This window comes from Vulpes lagopus, chromosome 1, assembly GCF_018345385.1.
Source record: "Vulpes lagopus strain Blue_001 chromosome 1, ASM1834538v1, whole genome shotgun sequence".
Classification (NCBI taxonomy): Eukaryota; Metazoa; Chordata; class Mammalia; order Carnivora; family Canidae; genus Vulpes; species Vulpes lagopus.
Window position 1 is genome coordinate 185,670,720 of NC_054824.1, and position 20,601 is coordinate 185,691,320.

General features: G+C 49.5%; 2 protein-coding genes across 5 annotated transcripts in view; both read left to right on the plus strand.

Moving 5' to 3' along the window:
- The first annotated feature begins 85 nt into the window (after positions 1 to 85).
- Positions 86 to 15,135, plus strand: TMEM183A (transmembrane protein 183A). 2 transcript variants are annotated; one of them, XM_041773155.1, is made up of 8 exons: positions 86 to 288; positions 1,108 to 1,197; positions 2,218 to 2,385; positions 7,091 to 7,250; positions 8,181 to 8,361; positions 10,792 to 10,872; positions 12,845 to 13,000; positions 14,432 to 15,135. In XM_041773155.1, the coding sequence occupies exons 1-8, from the start codon at positions 180 to 182 to the stop codon at positions 14,615 to 14,617; spliced, it is 1,131 nt and encodes a 376-aa protein (XP_041629089.1). In that variant the 5' UTR covers positions 86 to 179; the 3' UTR covers positions 14,618 to 15,135. The 2 variants fall into 2 exon arrangements, with proteins under 2 accessions (XP_041629089.1, XP_041629090.1); XM_041773156.1 differs by having other exon boundaries at positions 7,094 to 7,250.
- Positions 15,136 to 17,408: 2,273 nt separating this feature from the next.
- PPFIA4 (PTPRF interacting protein alpha 4) overlaps positions 17,409 to 20,601 on the plus strand; it is a 46,065-nt gene continuing 42,872 nt past the window's right edge. The window contains exon 1 of one of the 3 annotated variants that reach the window (XM_041760570.1): positions 17,409 to 17,539. The gene's annotated coding sequence lies outside the window, so the exon portion shown is untranslated. Of the gene's footprint in view, positions 17,540 to 18,101; positions 18,120 to 20,601 lie in introns of those variants that run through there. The other 2 variants (XM_041760579.1, XM_041760603.1) reach the window with 2 other exon arrangements.

Below are 20,601 nucleotides of genomic sequence, written 5' to 3' on the forward strand. Positions count from 1 at the left end.
CCTGGTGACGACGTACTCCGAAGCCAGGCGCGGATTGGCTCCCGCCTGGGGCGTCGGCCGCCCACGCGACGCGGAGCCCCGGCCCCAGCCTCGCGAGAGCGCGGCCTCCGGGGCGGGATGGCCGCTGAGCCGGGCGGAGCTGGCGCGCGGCTCCCGGAGCCGGCTCTCTGGCCCAAGACATGGCCCGGGGGCCCGGCCCGCTAGGCCGGCCTCGCCCCGACTCGGTCGCCATGCCCAAGAGGGGGAAGCGACTCAAGTTCCGGGCCCACGACGCCTGCTCCGGACGAGGTGGGCGAGCGGGCGGGGGCGGGGCGAGCGCCGGGCGGCGCGTAACGGGAGGCGCTGGGGCGGCGGGGCCGGAGCGGCGGGGCGGGGAGCGGGGTTGCGGGCGGCGGGGAGCTCGGGCTGCGGGGCGGGAGCTCGGGCTGCGGGGCGGGGAGCACGGGCGGCGGGGCGGGAGCTCGGGCTGCGGGCGGCGGGGAGCTCGGGCTGCGGGGCTGGGAGCTCGGGCTGCGGGGCGGCGGGGAGCTCGGGCTGCGGGGCTGGGAGCTCGGGCTGCGGGGCGGCGGGGAGCTCGGGCTGCGGGGCTGGGAGCTCGGGCTGCGGGGCGGCGGGGAGCTCGGGCTGCGGGGCGGCGGGGAGCTCGGGCTGCGGGGCTGGGAGCTCGGGCTGCGGGGCGGCGGGGAGCTCGGGCTGCGGGGCTGGGAGCTCGGGCTGCGGGGCGGCGGGGAGCTCGGGCTGCGGGGCGGCGGGGTGGGAGCTCGGGCTGCGGGGCGGCGGGACAGGGAGCTCGGGCTGCGGGCGGCGGGGCGGGGAGCTCGGGCTGCGGGGCGGGAGCTCGGGCTGCGGGGCGGCGGGGAGCTCGGGCTGCGGGCGGCGGGGAGCTCGGGCTGCGGGGCTGGGAGCTCGGGCTGCGGGGCGGGAGCTCGGGCTGCGGGGCTGGGAGCTCGGGCTGCGGGGCTGGGAGCTCGGGCTGCGGGCTGCGGGACGGGGAGCACGGGCGGCGGGGCGGGAGCTCGGGCTGCGGGCGGCGGGGCGGGGAGCTCGGGCTGCGGGGCGGCGGGGAGCACGGCCCAGGCCGCCCCTGAGGTGGCTGCTGTCTTTCAGTGACCGTGGCGGATTATGCCAACTCGGACCCGGCGGTCGTGAGGTCTGGACGGGTCAAGAAGGCCGTCGCCAATGCGGTGCAGCAGGAAGGTAGGCCCGGCGGCGTGGGGCTCCGCCTCGGTGTTTTCCTTGCGAGAGCCCCTGCACACCTTCCGCGATCCTGCTGTATTCGGAGCGGGTGAAACGGAGGATTCGCCAAGACCAGGGACATTTTATTCTGTAGCAGAAATACCTTATTTCTGTCTCTGCATTAAAGAAAAAAAAAATCTTTGCATACTTATTTTTTTTTTTTTTTGTAGTTTCCACTGCTTGCTTCTCGGTTATTCACCTTTCCCCCTGTGGTTCACAGTATATTCCCCTGTTGTTCTGTGTTTGCTTCTCTGTGTGATGACCCTGAAGGATGCTTCTCCTCTCTGGCTTCTCTTACTTTCAAGCCTGTTACTCACAGGTCCCCGAGGCTTGTACCTTTAGGGCGCCTACTGTCTCCACCTGGGAGCAGGGTCCAGCTGGATCCCCTTTCTCTCCAACATTGCTCCTCAGAATTTGTGCAAATGAGAGCAGCATTCACTTTTTGTTTTTATGCTACAGGGTTTGTAGTCGGAGAATAACATCCTTCCTTTTTCTTCAGGTCTGAAGACAACTCTTCTAAGGAGTCAGTTTTGTGTTTGCACAAACATTACAGATATTTGTATATGTTGGAATTTGCCCATTGCTTTCCAGTTTTCTGTATTTAAAATGCTAACATGGGTGCTGTGTGTTTTTAGGCACCAGGTGGCCCAGCGGTTTAGCGCCACCTTTGGTCCTGGGTGTGACCCTGGAGACCTGGGATCGAGTTCCACGTCGGGCTCCTTGCATGGAGTTTGCTTCTCCTCCCTCTGTCTGTGTCTCTGCCTCTCTCTGTGTCTCTCATGAACAAATAAATAAAATCTTAAAAAAAAAAAAAAAAAGTAAAATGCTAACATTTCTCTTTGGTTCTCACCTTCCTTCAGCCGACCCTCTGACACTATTCTCCCCTTCCTTATTCTCATGGGTGTTGATGTCCTGTCTGAGTCATTTGTGTTTTTGGATGGGACTCTGCCATTTCATTCTTCCCTTATTTTCTTCTTCTAGTAAAATCTCTCTGTGGCTTGGAAGCCTCCCAGGTTCCTGCAGTGGAAGCGCTCTCTGGGGTTGGTGAGCCCTGTGACATCATTGACAGCAGTGACGAGATGGATGCCCAGGAAGAGAGTGTCCATGAGAGAACCGTCTCCAGAAAGAAGAAGAGCAAGAGGCACAAAGGTATGGGTTCGCTTGGATTAGTCCTGGTGATACTTATTCATTTTCTCAGGACAAGAGGTGATACTGGTGGAGAACCAGGGTCTGGATTTTAGTAGTGGGACAGATTTAATATACTGGGGCTTTCTACGTTTGTCCAAATTTGAGAAGAGATTGGTAAGAGTCAGTAGATTTCTGGAGCAGTAAACTCGACTATATTAGCCATTCCCTGAGAACATGTCATCATTAGGTAAGACTCCCACGGTAACATGAAAACAAGAAGCCTTTGCATTTCTGGATTTCCGAGCAGGAAAGAAAGCAAAGATAGGACAAAAAAATGTTTTCTCAGATATGTGGATTATATATAACTGGTTGCATTTCAGCTGAAGTTAGGTATCAACTATGGACTTTAAAGTGGCCTGCAATTTTTAATGTCTGCTTTATGTCTAATAGCTACTGTAGGAAATAGAAAAGTGTGTGATTTTATATTTTAAGGGCAATAAAACTCACACAGAGAAACAAAAATAAGCTGATAGTATATAATGTGCCAAACGTTCATGCAGTGGTTTGCTCTAGACTTAGTGAATCAGACTTTTTTTGGGTTGCAACCAGAAGCTTTTTCCCTTCCCTTCCCTTCCCTTCCCTTCCCTTCCCTTCCCTTCCCTTCCCTTCCCTTCTTTCTTCTTCCCTTCTTTCTTCTTCCCTTCTTTCTTCTTCCCTTCTTTCTTCTTCCCTTCTTTCTTCTTCCCTTCTTTCTTCTTCCCTTCTTTCTTCTTCCCTTCTTTCTTCTTCCCTTCTTTCTTCTTCCCTTCTTCTTCTTCCCTTCCCTTTTTCTTCCCTTCCCTTCCCTTTTTCTTCCCTTTTTCTTCCCTTCCCTTCCCTTCCCTTTTTCTTCCCTTTTTCTTCCCTTCCCTTCCCTTTTTCTTCCCTTCCCTTCCCTTTTTCTTCCCTTTTTCTTCCCTTCCCTTCCCTTTTTCTTCCCTTTTTCTTCCCTTTTTCTTCCCTTCCCTTCCCTTTTTCTTCCCTTTTTCTTCCCTTCCCTTCCCTTTTTCTTCCCTTTTTCTTCCCTTCCCTTCCCTTTTTCTTCCCTTTTTCTTCCCTTCCCTTCCCTTTTTCTTCCCTTTTTCTTCCCTTCCCTTCCCTTTTTCTTCCCTTTTTCTTCCCTTTTCCTTCCCTTTTTCTTCCCTTTCTCTTCTCTTTTCCTTCTCTTCTCTTTTCCTTCTCTTCTCTTCTCTCTTCTCTTCTCTTCTCTTCTCTTCTCTTCTCTTCTCTTCTCTTCTCTTCTCTTCCTTAGCACAAGCGAGGGGGCAGTAGACAGAGGGAGAAGCAGGCCCCCCACTGAGGAGAGAGCCCGACCTGGGGCTTGACCCCAAGACACTGGGATCATGACCTGAGGTGAAGGTGGATGCTTAACCAAATGAGCCACAAGGCACCCCCAGAATAGCCATTCTTAAAGCTAAAGTGGTTCCAGTGATCAGCTAGACTTAGGGGATGTTAAAGTAATAAATGATATGTATATTTTTGGTTTCAGATCTATCAGAACTTTTATCTGTACTTAAGAGTCAATTAACAGTTTGCAGTTATGCCAATTATTGTCATTGATACCATTCTTTTCCAGATGACCAAAATTAATACTGACATTCCTCACACTTCTTTGTTCCTTAAATTCTTTCTTGAAATCCCTACTCATTGTCACCATGCTATTAGAGATTCAGTGTGCTCTATTTTGTGTTGGGGCACACTCCATAGAACACCTTATAGACTTCTAAAACACGTTTATGGACACAAAATTCACTTTTTTAGAGTGTACAATTCAGTGGTTTTAGTAGGTTTACATAGTTGTGCAGCTATCATCGTGATCTAAATTTAGACCATTTTTATCACCCCAGACTTATTAGCATTATTCCCTATTCCCTCCCAACCCTCCCACTGCCCTGCAGCCCACCCTGCAGACACCACATTGTGTCCCTATGGATTTTCCTGTTCTGGACATTGCATATAATTAGATTCATATAACATGCAGTTTTTTGTGTCTAGCTTTTTTCACTTGGCATGTTTTCAGGTTCACCCATTTTGTAGGATGTATCAGTCCTTCAGTTTTTTCAGTTGGCTATTTTGATAATGCTGCTGTGAACACTCTTGGACAAGTTTTTGCATGGACATATATTTTCATTTCTGTTGGGTAGGAGTGAAATTGCTGAATCACATGATAACTTTTTGAATAATTGCCAGTGTGGTTTTTTCAAAAAAATATTTATTTATTAGAGCATGTGTGAGAGAGCATGAGCCGGGGGAGGGGCAGAGGGAGAGACTCTCTGCTCAGCCTCCAACAGGAGGCTCAGTCCCAGGACCCTGGGATCATGACCTGAGCCAAAGGCACACACTTGTTTAACTAACTGAGCAACCCAGGTGCCCCGCCTGTGTGTTTTTTGAGGTTTCCATTTTGCATTCCCACCAGCAGTGTATGGAAGAGCTCCAGTTTTTCTACATTGTCACCAACACTTTTTATTTTCTGACTTTTTAAATCACAGCCATCTTAGTGGATGTCAAGTGGTATCTCATGGTTTTGATTTGCATTTGCATTTTGCTAATCATGTTGAGCCATCTTTTCATGGGTAGGTGCTTATTGCCCATTTGTATGTCTTCTTCAGAGAAATGTCTATTCAAATCCTTTGCCCATTTTTTAAGTTGGGTTGTCTTTTTATTACTGAGTTGTGAGAATTCTTTTTATATTCAGGATATTAGTCACTTACCAGCTATATGATTTGTGGTTTACAGACTTTTAACTATAATTCATCCTTTACGTGCTTGCTCTGCTTTACTCTGATTAGGTTCCTTCTAGTCAGACTGGTCTCCCCCTCCCCTCTCCTTCTTTCTTTTAGCTTCTTTTTAATGAAACAAATACAGAAGAAGAGAGGAGTATAAGGAATCCCATCTAGCTCCTATGCAGCATTAACACTAACTCATGTCCGTTTTTGTTTCAACTACTGTTACTCACCCCAACGCATATACTGTGCTTTATTCTGTAACAATTTCCAGGTATTCTGTTACCATCTCTAAATGTTTTGGTAGTTCCCTCCAAAAGACAAATACTCTAACGAAAATTAATCATGTCTAAAAATGTTTACAATAATTTCTTGATAGCATCAAAATCCTGTTAGACTCGTCTTTATTGCCATCACATGTGTTTTGTTTTTCTAAGTATCTGGGCTTCCTGTTAGCTATTTCACTTGGAATACTTTTTCTCTTAACCTGTACCTATCAAAGTTTATTCTATCTTTCATGGCTTATCTCTGTGAAGTTTTCCTTTACTGATTCTATTTCCTACATTTTGAAATTCCTTAATAATGATGTTTAAAACACTAACAATTCTTTGTCAATAATTACTGAGCTTTGTCCCTAAAGACAACATTTTTAAATAGCATTTTAAATAGCAGTATACATCCTGATGGGTCTCAGAAATTGTGATAGAGAGTTAATGTGGGAGAAGATGGGGCCTAAACATGGTAGGACTGAGCCTTCAGTGATCACTGGAGTCTACAGGAAAGATTAGGAACCAGAAAAGAGGATGTTTTAGAGGTACTGGTCTGTGGTATGAAGAACCCACTGCAGTAACGCGATTGAGTCATACTGCCGCAGGAAGCAGTTAGCTCAAAAGGTAGAGGCAGCTTTGGGGAGGTAGTGTAGGCTCTTTTTGGAAAGAAACAGAAAGAAGAAAGCTGGCTTTTGGATAGTTCTGTGACTAGGTCTGAATTACAGGTTAGGGGTAAGGTTTGCCCGAATGCAAGTGTCCTTATGGAATGTGAGTTTTTACTTGGACTTGAGACACCTACATGTACTTAACGAAGTGTGAAGGAGAATGAGGTGGGGATGCATTGTCACAGGGCATCTTTGAGTAGTGAACACCGTGGCTGGCAATGAAATGAGGAACTTGAAGGAGAGGAACATGTCTACTGGCATTTATTGAGTAATGAAAATATACTGTAACTTACTTATTGAGCTTGCACTTTGGGGTTTCCTCATATCATTTTAAAATCAGTTGTTTTAAATGATTAAACTGAAGAAAATGTTTGGTGGAAGGGGACCACGAGGGAAATCAGGGGCAATGTTTATAGTGCAAAGCTAGAATTTGAAATAGAAACCTGGGTCTGGGGATCCCTGGGTGGCGCAGCGGTTTGGCGCCTGTCTTTGGCCCAGGGCGCGATCCTGGAGACCCGGGATCGAATCCCACATCGGGCTCCCGGTGCATGGAGCCTGCTTCTCCCTCTGCCTCTCTCTCTCTCTCTCTCTCTCTCTCTGTGACTATCATAAATAAAATTAAAAAAAAAAAAAATTAAGAAACCTGGGTCTGTTTACCGTAACTAGTGGTAAGATTATGTCTTCTGACTAGTAAAATGGGCTCAGTAATATTTTCCTTGTATCTGTTGAAGAATTATTAGAGTAGAATGATATAATGTGTAAAACTTTGAAAAACTTTGAAAACTTCAAATAGCAAATACATAGTATGTGAATAGTTGTTAAAGAAAGGGCTTAAGAATGAGACCCAGTCACTTGGGCAACAGGAGGCAAACATTTCCAGCAGCTAGAATAAGCAGGAAATGATTAGTCTGAGAGGCTTTGTTGGACCTATTTTAAACTCTGCAAGCCCTGGGAGAATTGAAATGATTGGGGATCTTTAGATATGTGCATAATCGAAGGTCAGAGGTCATAGTTCTTTTTTCTGTTTCAGAAGACCTGGACGGAGCTGGAGGAGAAGAGTATCCTATGGATATTTGGCTATTACTGGCCTCCTATATCCGTCCTGAAGACATTGTGAATTTTTCCCTGATTTGTAAGAATGCCTGGACTGTCACTTGCACTGCTGCCTTTTGGACCAGGTTGTACCGAAGGTGCGACCACAGAAACTTACTCTGTTATCTGTGTAGCTGATTTCATTGCTGTTTGTGATTTGGAGCTACTCCCTGGACAGTGACCTCTTTTCATTTTCTCTACTCCATGCCTGGGCATGAGCCTGGCTTTGGATTCCTTGAGCCCCTCTCTAATTTAAAATTGGTATTATTAATTTCTCCAGATAATTGTCTTTCCTTTGGTTGCCCCCTCCCCTCATTCAGTGTCCACTTTCAGCAAAAAGTCTTACATCAAGTCTTAAAAAGAACTGTTTGATTTGTCTTCAGAAGTTTATCTTAGCTAGAATTTTCAAAAGCTGCAGATGACTATCTTTTTTCCTTTCTAACTGGATTAGCTGTTTCTTAGTTGGGTGGTTATCTGGAAGTATCATAGTTTTTGCACTCATGCTTCCCTATGCATAGTTGTAGTAGTGAGTAAATGACAGGATTAGTAAGACAACTGGCTTTTGATACCGGGTGTGGAAGTGTAATGAAGATTATAAACTGTCAGTAAGGGTGTTGTGGGAAGGGATGTTGGGGTAGAAGGGTGTACAGAATTTGCTGAGACCTATGATGGGACAACCTGGTGGCTCTTCAGTATACATTCCTTTTGAACGACTGAAGTATATTGTACTGGTGTCATTTTTTAGAGTAAAATAGGATTTAGAATTTTAACATGGATGGAGTGGAGGATTATAAGGTATATGTGAATTGGGTTTTGCATAGCAAAGAAGCAAAAGTAGCGAAGAAATAAAGGTAGTGATGTGTGCTTGCATGCGTGTGTGCGTGCGTGTGTGTATGAGGGAACACTGGACAAGCTAACTACTGGGCAGCAGAATAATATAATTAAGTTCATACAGAGAGTCCTAGGAGACTGACCTAGAGCAGGAGAGACAGGTCGCATATTGGTAGGAGTAATATGTCATGTTTCAGGCACTACACGCTGGATGCCTCTCTGCCTTTGCGCCTGCGACCAGAATCAATGGAGAAGCTGCGCTGTCTCCGGGCGTGTGTGATCCGATCTCTATACCATATGTATGAGCCCTTTGCTGCTCGAATCTCCAAGAATCCAGCCATTCCAGAAAGCACTCCCAGCACATTAAAGAATTCCAAAGTAAGTGAGGATTACTGTTGGGGGCTAACTAGTGGACTCTTATGGTGGGCCTGTTAATATGGCTTGTCTCCAGCTTCCTTGATGGGGAGGGCTAGGGCTATAGGTCCCAGGCTGTTAGAGGTCTAATACAAACTTTCAGGACTCAAAGGTTTCACTTCTCTAAGACATTCCTGCTCTGCTGGGCTGGCTCCTCTTATCTTTATAGCTTTCTTGTGCTTTTAGCATATTCTTTATTCTCTTTAATATGTTCTCATGCATTGTACATTGGACCATTTTAGATGATTTTGATGGTTTGGGTTAGGAAGAGCACAACTCGAATGGTAGATGTAAACCATAATTCTTACAAGATGCTGTAAATCATGATGCAAAGATATAGCATGAACACCTTAGTATTTTCTTTTCCTAATGTGACCTTGATATCTGGGATTCTTTCTTCTTGTTGACCTCCTTAAAAGATTTTTGTGTGGACTTTTAACAATATGCTAAGTGCCCACTATTGCCAAGCTCTTGGCTAGGTCATTTCAGAGACTATAAGGTATTCCTACCACAGACTTTAGCTCTCTAAAATTCTTCCTGTGTCCTAGGCTATTTCTTATATCTTGGGGTGGCCCTAGTAGTTTATATTCATACACTGTATTCAGGTGTTCGGCATTCTTTTGATTTGTAAACAGATCTGTTAGCCTTTGGCCCTTTCTCCGTTTTCCTCCATAATGAAACACCCAGGGAACCCACCTTTGCCAAGCTACACAAGTACAACAGATAGGATGACTTAGGCAACTTGATGTCTCAGCCTATTTCTCCTTCAACTAATACCAGTGTCTGAATTTTGTATCTTTCAAGTTGGTGGGTAATTTGTATTACTCTGTTCCTACCCCAAATCTGGTGTTCTGTAGCACTTTCTGTTCTCTCCTGTTTTGTTTTTGTGTGTTCCGTACTGAAGCTTCTCCCCTAGTTTAGCTCCACTGTGATAATATTCCACCTGGCACATTTCGATCGAAAGGGTACTCTTGGTTTCAAGATTATCAGGGTTCTTTTGAGAGTTGCAAACTGAGATGGTCAGGGCCCTAGGCTGAGCTCATTTTAATATCACACTAGCTGGTGGCTTTAGGGTGGAGGAGAATGCGGGGCGAGTAGAATTTCACCCAGCAGCTGCTGCTTCTAGTAACACGAGTGGACGGTGTATCATCTCGCACTTGGAGTTTCCCTCCCCCAGAAACATTTGATAGTATCAGACCAACTGTGACGAGGTGGAGATCATCCCAAAGCTAACCATGCCAGGTGTGAATCGGTTGCTGGGCGTAGAGCAGCGTTGGACAAACTCCTCATGCTTGACACATCCTAGCGGCTCCAGTGCGCAATGCAAGTGCTACTGCCTAAATCGAAAATACCTGTGTCTAATATTCTTATCACTGTATATTAATTTTTTGAAAGAAGATTATAAAAAGCCAAGGTGGTGATAACTGAGATGTTAATCCAAACAGTAAGCCTAGGCCACCTGGCTGCTGCTTTTGTGCCTTGTTGTTAGAGATCTCTGAAGAAGATTGGGACCTGCAGTGACAGGTGTCCCATGCATGGCCTTGCCACGTGTATAACCATAATAGCATGGCATTCAGGGAGTTGGCAGCACGCCTAAAGGAAGTTGTCCCACGTTCCTGGACTCCAGCTTTTCGTATTTGATTCTCCCTCTCTCTCTTTTCAATAGCATAGCTTGTATGGGACACTGGAGCCGCTGTGATGGCAGCAGAAGTGTTTGCCCCTTAAAGCCAAGCCCATTATTTTTGATGGAACAGCAGGACGTACAGGGCATGTCTGAAGGGCAGGACAGCTGGCACGGCGGACGACCCACCCCTTGTCCCCTGGGAGGTACTTAACTTCTTGTGTTAACCCTAGCTGTAGCCTGACTTTCCTGGAGGGGCTTACTCTAGACTGGATTCAGCCCAGCTCTGTCATTTTCACACCGGCTCTCTGCTCCCAGAAGGTCCTGAGTGGCTTGCTCCTGTTCAGGGCCGGCCATCTCTGCCTGCCTTACGGCTTTGTTATCATCTTGCCTGGTGGCTAATGGCTGCCCTTATATTTTTATATAGAGGAGTAGCTTGCTGAATCAGAGAATGTCCCAGTCTCTGGAGACCATGTTTCTGTCTTTAAAGATGAGAAGGTGGGGGTTGCCCTCTACAGCATCTGAGGTTGACTTATATTGGTCCCTCTTCTCTTTACTGAGTGGCCTTGGGACTGGTTCTTTTCATGTTGCACCAGTGTCAAACTGGGCGGTGGGGGGTTCTCTGTGCCAAAGTAAAATCTCAGCATTGGGACTGTGGCTGGCTTTGGAGCTGTCAGACAGGTTTTTGCTGATTATTTTTTGATACTTTATTTGGATTTTTTCCTTTTCTATCTTTTATTATTTATTTATTACTTATTTTTATTTTCTTACAGTGCTTACTTTTCTGGTGCAGAAAGATTGTTGGGAACAGACAGGAACCAATGTGGGAATTCAACTTTAAGTTCAAAAAACAGGTATGTAGTTGCATCTTCTCTTTGTTTTTTAGGTGGTATGTTCTAATAAATTTCACTAGGCATAAAGTTGCCTTATTAAAATCAAATAGTACCCATCAAAATTTACAATAATGTCATGAAAAGAAAAGGAAGAAGAACTATTCTACGTGAAAGAGACTTGGCAGGGGCACCTGGGTGGCTCAGTGGTTGAGCGTCTGCCATCAGCTCAGGTCATGATCCCAGGGTCCTGGGATGGAGCCCCACATCGGGCTCCCTGCTCCGCGGGGAGTCTACTTTTTCCTTTCCCTTTGCTGCTCCTCCTGCCCCCTGCTTGAGCTCTTTCCCTCTCTCTCTGTCAAATAAGTAAATAAAATATTAAAAAAAAAGTAATGAAAAAGTCATGGCAGTATAATAGCTGAATGTAAAGAGTAAACCTCGAGTGGGTACTGAATCAGGGAGCAAACAGCTCTAATAGACACTTGGGACAATTGGAGAGATTTGAGTATGCTATAAATGTTAGATGATGTGAAATTATCGTTAATTTCTCAGATGTGATGATGATACTCTGGTTCTATATAAGTGTCTATTCATGCCAAGTAAGGGTCCTGCGTGAGTGCTACTTTCAGATGGCTTTGTCCCCTCCACCGTTTTATTTTATTATTTTATTTTATTTTTTAAAGATTTTATTATTTATTCATGAGACTACACAGGAGACAGAGAGGCAGAGGCACAGGCAGAGGGAGAAGCAGGCTCCATGCAGGGAGCCCGACGTGGGACTCGATCCGGGGTCTCCAGGGTCACACCCTGGGATGAAGGCAGGCGCTAAACCACTGAGCCACCCGGGCTGCCCTCCTCCACTGTTTTATACATTATATGAGAAGTGGGAGGAGAGGAAGCAAATATGGTGAAATATCTAATGGTAGAGGGCATATAGGAGTTTATTGCATTATTTTAGTAACCTGCGTAGTTGAAGATTACCTAAAGGTGAGAAAAAGGGAAAAACGTGTTATAACCGTGTACTGAGGTTATTTGCCTGTAAATTTTTGTTTTTCAAAGCACATGTATTTGTAAACAGCAATAATTTATGTGGTTTTACACTTCAGGCCGTTTGGGGAAGTCATGAGGAAAGGCACTAACTGCAGGAGGCTATTTATAAGAAGAATAGATAGTAATCTCTTTCTGCTTCTTGCTTGGACTGTACCCGAGATCTTGGCCAGTGTGAGGATCTACTTTGCTTTGCCTTTACTTCTCCTCAGCAGCCTCATGTCTTCTTCCGTTTCCCCTTCTTAGTATCTCACTGAGGAGACACATTACAAATATGATCAGTTATCCCTCACTTGATGGCTGGTGAGTTACAGATAAGTTTATAATGAAAGTAAATCATATTTTTCCATTGGTTTTTCATAAACATGGTTTTAGGGAAGAATTTTGGCTTCTAGTCATTTGATATTAATAAGATGTGTTCAAACTGTGATACCCACTAGATGTTGATGAAAAGTCCACCATAGGACCTTTCTGGGAAGGGGCTGCAGAGCGGTCTCAGCGGTGTCCAAGCTGAGACCAGAATTAACTGTAGGAAGGTGAATGCTCAGCTTTCCTTTAGGTTTGAGACTTGTGGTTCCTTTATTTATGGTGCCTAGAATTAGATGGCCACGTCTGCTTCTGTCCCTTTTGTGCAGCAGATGTTCTTTGGAGTCTGACGAGTCATGAGGAATATGCAATCTTTGAAACATTGGCGAGCCTCTGACAGAACTCTTAAGTTTCCATTTCTTGCCAGGTGGCAGGAAATACGGTCTAAGTGAAGCGTATACCCACTGCCATGTTGCTGATGCAAATGTGTCTCCTCTTCTTTCAAAGGGCAGGTTTTCCTTGATCTCTGTAGAAACCAATATGCAATATGTATGTAAAGAGAGCCATAGGATTTTCGTTGAAGTCTCAGAGTCGTCATCAGCATTTCCTCTAAGCCATTAGAGTAATTCTCTGTTCGCTTCAGTCCCCTAGATTAAAGAGCAAATGTATGGGAGGCTTGCAGCCTCCCATTCAGTATGAAGATGTTCATACCAACCCAGACCAGGACTGCTGCCTCTTGCAGGTCACCACCCTCAACTTCATCTTTATTCCAATTGTCATGGGAATGATATTTACCCTGGTAAGTAGAGACGGAATATGTCCTTCTCTCTCTCATAGACTCTCACTATACCTAGGTTTTTATTTTTATTTTCTTTAAAGTTTTTATTTATTTATTCATGAGAGAGACAGATAGAGAGAGGCAGAGAACACAGGCAGAGGGAGAAGCAGGCTCCATGTAGGGAGCCTGATGCGGGACTCGATCCCGGGACTCCAGGATCATGCTCTGGGCCAAAGGCAGGCGCCAAACCGCTGAGCCACCCAGGGATCCCCTATACCTAGGTTTTTAAAGAAATTTGTAATTTAACCATTGAGGAAGAAATCTTGAAGAATAATTTTTTTGAGTCTGAAAGCAGACTTGTGTATTAGGAACAGATTTATGGAGAAGTTAATTATATCTGAGAATATTTGTTTTTTTCTTATAGTAAAGGGAATGTTTTTATGTCTTCTGTGTCATGATCACTAATATTTGAGAAACATTATCCTTTCAGAGATAACAGTGAGGCTTATAAATGAGCACTGTATGTCGGGACATTGAGGCACGCTTGCGGGGTCATAAATGGAATACTGAAACGTAGGGTCACCAGCTCTGTCCCTTATGTGATGGTGACTATTCAAGCTTTAGCTAAGAATTAGAGTAGAAATAACAAATATGTCTCTGGCACATTTTCCAGGTTTTTAAAATTCTCAACTGAATTGAGAACTTGAGAGTTCATGCAATTTATCTTCTCGGTCCTTTAGCCTTATGTTCAGAGATACATGGAGCTCCTTCCTGTATACTGAAAATAGCTTTATTTTTTTTTAATGGTAAAATAAATAATACTTCATGTAAAGAATGTAAATAATACATAAATACATTAGAAAGTAAAGGTAGACATTTACTCTCCTGTAACTACTAACCCTTTGGGAACTTTTTTTAACGTATCCGTTATGTATTTGTATACACCTACTCTCTTAAATAAATTTATATAATTAAGATTATATCATATATACTGTTGGTTGTGAGGCACCTGTCCCCTCCCTCTAGATTGTCACATTAATGACCTAGTTATATATTCATTTTCTGTGTACTTGATACTCATACAGTCCCGTTCAAACTAGTGTATATAAACAGATTTAGAGATTTTGTGGTTTATTGTACCAAAAATGTGATCAGATGTATGTGTCATGCATCTTTTTTGACTTGCTCAACAATATCTCATCAGAACCTCTTCAAGTCAGTTCGTATAGTTCTAACCCAGTTTTTAAAAATTGGTTTCAGTGCTAGTTTAAGTGCATGTATCCTAATTTATTCAGTCATTTGAGAGGCTTTCTTTACCATAGTTTAAACATGAAGAATTTCATTTTGTGGCCTAGCTAGGGTAAATTTTGTCTAGACTGTCTTTATTTCAGAGTGAACCATGGGAAAACAAGGTTGTTTAATTTGGGTGCTGAATTTGCTCTTCCCTCCTAGTTTACTATCAATGTGAGCACGGACATGCGGCATCATCGTGTGAGACTGGTGTTCCAAGATTCTCCTGTCCATGGTGGTCGGAAACTGCGCAGTGAACAGGGTGTGCAAGTCATCCTGGACCCAGTGCACAGCGTTCGGCTCTTTGACTGGTGGCATCCTCAGTATCCATTCTCCCTGAGAGCATAGTTACTGCTTCCTGTCCCTGAGGGCAGCCCTGAGCTAGGCCAGTCCATTAGTAATCAGATGCCAGTTTGGAAGGGGTGTCTGGATTGTTTATCTGGTTAGTAATGCACATGCTCCTCTGGTTCCTGGGGCTCCTGTTAGGGGAAGGAGAAGGATTGAATCAAGAGGAAAAACAACTATGATTTATAAACATATTTTAATGTAAAAATTTGCATTTGAAAGGAAAAACCTGGCCCTATTTTCTGTGTTAAAACCCCATTTGGTGCTATTGAGTTTGTTGTTCTTTATTCTTTTATCCCAGCAAAAATGGATGATCTTGCTCTAGGGAAAAATTAAACCCTTTAATCTCCAAACAGGGAAGTTTCAGCATTCCCTTGTGATCAGAGAGGAGGCTTCAAGGCCTAAAATTGTTGCTATTGTTACTTCCCATTAAGCTGCCCCTCAAATTCAAGTGAATATTTTCTCTTCTCCCTTTACCTTTCTCCAGAAATAAAGCAGGTGACAGGGTTTTCAGAATCTTATAAGATTGACTTGTGTATCTTTCTTTAAACATATTTTTCGGATGTTTATTGCATAAATATTTTTCTGCCGAGTTTTGATTTTAGATAGTTTTTGCATGAGGCTTGATGGTGGTGATTGATGGCTTTGTGCCTTTGGTACTTTACTAGGAACTTTACATAGTATCTTTAATTCTCATGATCCTGCAAGGTAGGTGACAGTATTCCCATTCTGTGGTTGAGAGAACTGCATGAGTGATTTACCCAAGGCTATGCAGCCAGGTCTTCTTGCTGTACCAGAGTTAAAAAGTTCAGGTTCATTCCTTGTGGTAGACGGTGGCAAAAAGGGAGGCAGAGTGTACATAGACAAAGTAAAATTTGTGGTCTGTACCTTGTCCCTAATCAGCCTGAAAGGTATAGGAGATTGATCAAAGAGTCTTTGAAATACGTGTTTCTAAGTAAATTGTAAAACTAACCAAGAAAATCAGGAAGGATAAGAAGGATAATGGTATTTTCATTGAGTTGTTAGAAAGGCATTTATAATGCTGGTCTTTTAAGAAAAATGCATCCAGTGTTGAAACCAGCCTCCTGAACTGTAAACATTTAGTGACCTTCCTCTGCTCTGCCCTGTGCCGCCCGTCATCCTCTGTGCCTCCAGAAGCCTGACCTCTCATCCCTGCAGAAATGCTAATGTCCTATTAGTCAGAGGACTTTGTGTCGCTGTTGTACTCTGAGAAGAGGATCAGGGGTGGAATTTTGGTTTGATTTTGTTTTTGTTAACAAGATAACCTTGCTACTTGTCCTCCCTTCTCAGCCCTCCGCATTAGCCAGTGAGCTGGAAATTAGCTGGATGGCGCCATGAGATGGGGCATGAGGATAATATTCTTAAACCACGAAAATCTTGTGGGGGCAGTTGTGATCACAAACCAAACTGTTAAATTATTGTGGTTTTTTTCCTAAACCGTTGTCCCTAGCCTCTGCTATTTAAAGAATGTTGTTAGGAAGCGTCTCCTTAATGCTAACAGTGAAACGTTACCTTATGGGGGGGTGCGGGGGGGCACTGAAAGCTCTTCTCACGGAAGGCCTGGGTCAGGGAAAATCAGAGTTTGGGCGCGTAAATGATAAAACGGACCCAAGGACAGTGAGCGCCTCAAAGCAGCACCTGCCTCAGTCGCAAGTTGCTTCTTTGAGGCAGAGGACGGAGTTGTAGCTCCTCGGACCACAGGTGCCACGAAGCAGAAGGGAATCCCTGGTGGATCGGGTGTTGTCACCGTCGTCGTCGTCGTGTCCCCCGACTTCGGAGGGGCCTTTAAAAGGGGAGTGAACGAATCTGGCTCAATGGCTGTTCCGACTCCACCTCCAAGTTGTTCTCTTGAAGTTTATGATTGTGGATGGTGTCGGCGGCTCCTCAGCGGTGACCCCTGGTGGCGCGACGGCTCCGCGGCCTTCCCCGACGGCTGGTGCGGGGGGCGGGCCCCAGGGTCTCCTCTGGAGAAGGGCTGGGACTTCCTGGGCTCCTTTTGTAAAAGCTGCTTTGTGACTTTCGCTTTAAAAATACGCCTCTGGATTTTGCTCTCGGGGCCGGCCGGACGGAGCGACACGAATTTAGCCTCATTTCTCACCTCCTCACAAGTCACTTCTCGGACCGCCCCGCCTTCTCCCGGAGACACGCCGGGTGCTGACCGCGCGGGGGAAGCAGGGAGAGGCCGCGGGGGGCGCGGGGCGTGCGCGGGGCTCCTCGCGTCCGAGCGGCGCCCCCGGCTCGTCGCGGCCTGAGGGGACCCTGCGTTCCGGCCGCGGACGGCGCGATGCGGAGCGACCTGCGGCCACGGGGGGCGCGTGTTCCAGGAGCGCGGCGCGGGTCCGCGGGTGCCGCCGGGTGCCAGGGCCCCGAGGGCGCAGGGCGGGGGACCACGCCGCAAGGAGCAGCTGCGGGGGCGCGGCGCGGGCGGCGCGGGCGGGGCGGGCGCGGAGACTCCCCAGGCGCGGCCAAGATGGCGCGGACGCCGCGGGGCTGCGGTCACGTGCCGAGCGGGGCGGGGCCTCGGGGAGCGCGCAGGCTCCGCCCTCAGGGGGGTGGGACCAGGACCTGGGGGCGTGGCGGGGCCTCGGGGAGCGCGCAGGCTCCGCCCTCAGGGGGGTGGGACCAGGACCTGGGGGCGTGGCGGGGCCTCGGGGAGCGCGCAGGCTCCGCCCTCGGAGGGGTGGGGCCAGGCCCTGGGGGCGGGGCCTCGGGGAGCGCGCAGGCTCCACCCGGGGGTGGGGCCAGGCCCTGGGGCGGGGCGGGGCCGCGGGGCGGGGCCTCGGCGCCGGCGGAGCTGCAGCTGCCTCGGCGCCGGCTCGGCTCGCTCCGGGACGCGGCGGCTCGGCGGGCCGGGGGCGGCTCCTCCCGTTCGGGGCTGCGCGCCGCCTCCGGGACTGCAGGCAGGTGAGCGGCCGCGCCCGGTGGGCGACGATGCCCCGCCCGCCCCGGTCGGGGAGGGTCCGTCTCGCGCGCCCCGCGAGGCCGCCCCCGCTGGCGGAGCTGCCGCCGCCCCCGCCGCCCCGCGCCGGCCTTTGCGGCGCCCCGTGCCCTTGGGGCGAGGCTGGGGCGGAGCAGCCCGGGGGACGGCCGGGGTCGCGAGCCCCGGAGCAGGTGGACGGCCCGCGCCCGCGCCCGCGTGTCGCCCCGGGTGGGGAAGCGGCACCTCTCGCTGCGGGCCCGCCGCGCTCCGGGGGCGCCCGAGGTGCCGGGGCTCCGCGCTCCCGGGGCCTTCCCGCCGCCCGCCCTGCTCGCGGCTGTGCCGGGCCCGGGGGGGGGGGGGGGCGAGGTCGGCCGGGGGCGGGGAGAGTGGGCGCCCCGGAGCGCAGGGCGGGAGCCGGGGCGACCTCCGGCGGGGACGCTGCGGGGCTGCTGCCGGCTGAGAAGACGGGTCGGGCTGCGGACCGGAGATGTAGTGTGGGTGGAGGAGGGATGCGGGGCGAGGTGCCCCCGGGCGCTGATGTCACCTTGGAGGAGAGGCTCGCTGGTAAGTACCCCCAGAGGGAGGGACGCGTGCTCAGCGGGGGCCCCTCCTGCTGGGCGCTCCCGGGGCCCCTCCAGGAGCTGGGTCCCGGGACCTCCCGTAGTCCTTCCGGGGGTGCTGGAGCCGGTGCCTCGTACTATGTGCAACACCCAGGAAACATGTGCTGGGCTCCTACGCTATGCCCAGCTCTGTGCTGTGTGCTGCGTCTTCTGCAGGCAGTTCTGGGCCAGGAGCAGCTGAAAAGGCCCACACAGGACGCATTCCCTTAACAGCCCCTGCCCCCCCCCCCCCCCCCCCCCGCCCCATTTGGTGCATTGCTCTTAGATCATAAAAAAGCAGAGCCCTGTCCCGGTGCCTTCAAACAGCCGCCTGAACTGGATTCCAGCCCTCCCTCCCCCCACCACTGTTAACTGGCCAGGTAGCCCCAGGAGAAGCTGCCTTAGCTAGAGGAACAGTTTGCATGCTTTCCCTTGGCTCTTTTCTCGGATTTTGTCCTGATGCCCAAGACAAACAGCATCTCAAAACAATGAGATGCTCAATAGCACGATGAGTACTGGGGGCCAGTACTGGACACCTGGCACGGTGGGAGATACCCTCCCCGGAGGATGGAAGGCTGTGGGGGACGGGGGTGTGGAGGGGAGTCTTGTCTAGGGGTATCTGGACGTGTGTGGACGCGTCTGTCATGATGTCAGAACCATGGAGTATATGAGGCCTGGCAGTTGGGTGGTGGGGAGGGGTGGGAGGGGCAGGGCAGGGCAGGGCAGGCAGCCAGGCTCCTGAGTCTCTTCTGAGTTGATTGCCGGAATCTTAGAGTCGGCAGGAGTCATCAGGGATTCCAGTGGGTCCTTTCCGAGCCTCTGAGGATGGCAGGGTGAGAGCTGGGGAGCAGAGGGGGAGCCAGCGGTGAAGGCTCAGTAGGGCCAGGGAGCTGGGGGCCGAGGGGGCTTTAGGATGCGGAGGTACTAGCTGAGGCCTTTTACTGCCGGGAACACTGTCGCCTGGGGCTCTAGGCCCTTGGATGGGTGCTGTGGAAGCCGGGTGTGGCTTCGGAGTGGCACAGAGTTGCCCGTGGCATGTGCGGCCTGGAGAGGCGCAGGTAGGGAGCAGGAGCGGAGGGAGAGCGGCCTCAGAGTCCAGGTCCCAGGTATGGGATCAGGAGAGGCGCGGGAGGTCAAGGGAGGGGTGGGGCGGTGTACCGCAGGCTCGCCAGGCCGCCATCTGTCCCCCCTCTGGCCTGCTAGCTCTGCCCTATAATTAGCTCTGGAGGGCATACGGTGCTGGCTCGCGGGAGCGGGGCACTTTGGCGGCCAGTGGGGCAGGAAGTACTGGGCGGGCCATGGTGCAGGGGGTGGCTTCTAGGGGACCCTCGGGCCTCGCTGTGCTGGGACGGCCCGCAGGACCCGGGGCTGCCTGCCCACCTCTCATCGGGGGTGCCCCAGGCCGGCCGCCCCTTGCTGCGCAGCTCGTTGCTCGGCTCTCAGGCCCCGGGGCCGCACACCCCCTCCAGGGAAGTGGATCCCACACAGCGGCTGCCTCCTGCAGGGCGCGGCCTTGGCCGGGGCTGCCTGGTTCTGGGAGCTGGGGGAGAAACGCGCCCGTTCATGCAGTCGGTGGTGCTCCGGGTGGTGCTCCGAGCCGCCTCCAGGCCGTGCGGGAGGATGTTTAGTCCTGTGCTGCTCCCTGTTGCTTCCGGACCCCCCGTGTGTACAGAGGCCCCCCTTTCCGCGGGGGACACGGTCCCACCCTCGGCGGCTGCCTGAACCACATGCACCGCGGACCTGGATGTTCTGTTTTCTTCCCGGGCCACACACCGGTGATGGCTTAGATGGTAAGAGGTTAGCAACAGTGACGCGAAGTAGGACAATATAACAATATACTGTGATGACGGCTGTGGGAACGTGCTCTCTCTAAACACCTCACTGTGCTCACCCTTGTCATGATGCAAGATGATAAAACGGCTGCGTGATGAGATGAAGTGACGGCTGCGTGATGAGATGAAGTGACCGAATGACACGGGCTTTGTGACACGGCGTTCGGCTCCCGGTGATCTTCTGATGACGCATCAGAGGGAGGACCGTGTGCTCCCATCAGTGTGACCGTGGGGGACTGAGATCGCGGACAGTGAGGCTGTGGGTCCGGGGCGCCACTCCGAGTTGTCTCAAATAGACTGGAAACGCTTTGAGGGCTGACAGCGTGTCTTACGTGCCTCTCGTATCCATGATGATGCTTGGCTCAACCTTGAATTTGTGGAAATCTACTCAATAAGTAATTGATGGGTTGGATCCAAGAGGTCTGTTGGATTCCCTGGGTTCAGTGAAGCAGGGCCTCCTTGCAACTAGAAATATTCAACCCGGGGCAGAGAAGCCTCTGGGGACCCAGCACAGTGGCGTCACATCTCCGCAGGTGGTAGGTGAAGTGAAAATCCCCGAATCTCCCATAAAGCGTGGTGTATGGGCTTAGGTTTCTTTTCTTTTTTTTTTTTTAA

Excerpts from the sequence above, each read along its gene's own strand:
- TMEM183A (XM_041773155.1), top strand. The coding sequence starts at position 180 with ATGGCCCGGGGGCCCGGCCCGCTAGGCCGGCCTCGCCCCGACTCGGTC. Across the intron at positions 289-1,107 it reads CGACGCCTGCTCCGGACGAG|TGACCGTGGCGGATTATGCC; the intron begins GTGGGCGAGCGG and ends GCTGTCTTTCAG. Across the intron at positions 10,873-12,844 it reads ACTTTAAGTTCAAAAAACAG|TCCCCTAGATTAAAGAGCAA; the intron begins GTATGTAGTTGC and ends TGTTCGCTTCAG.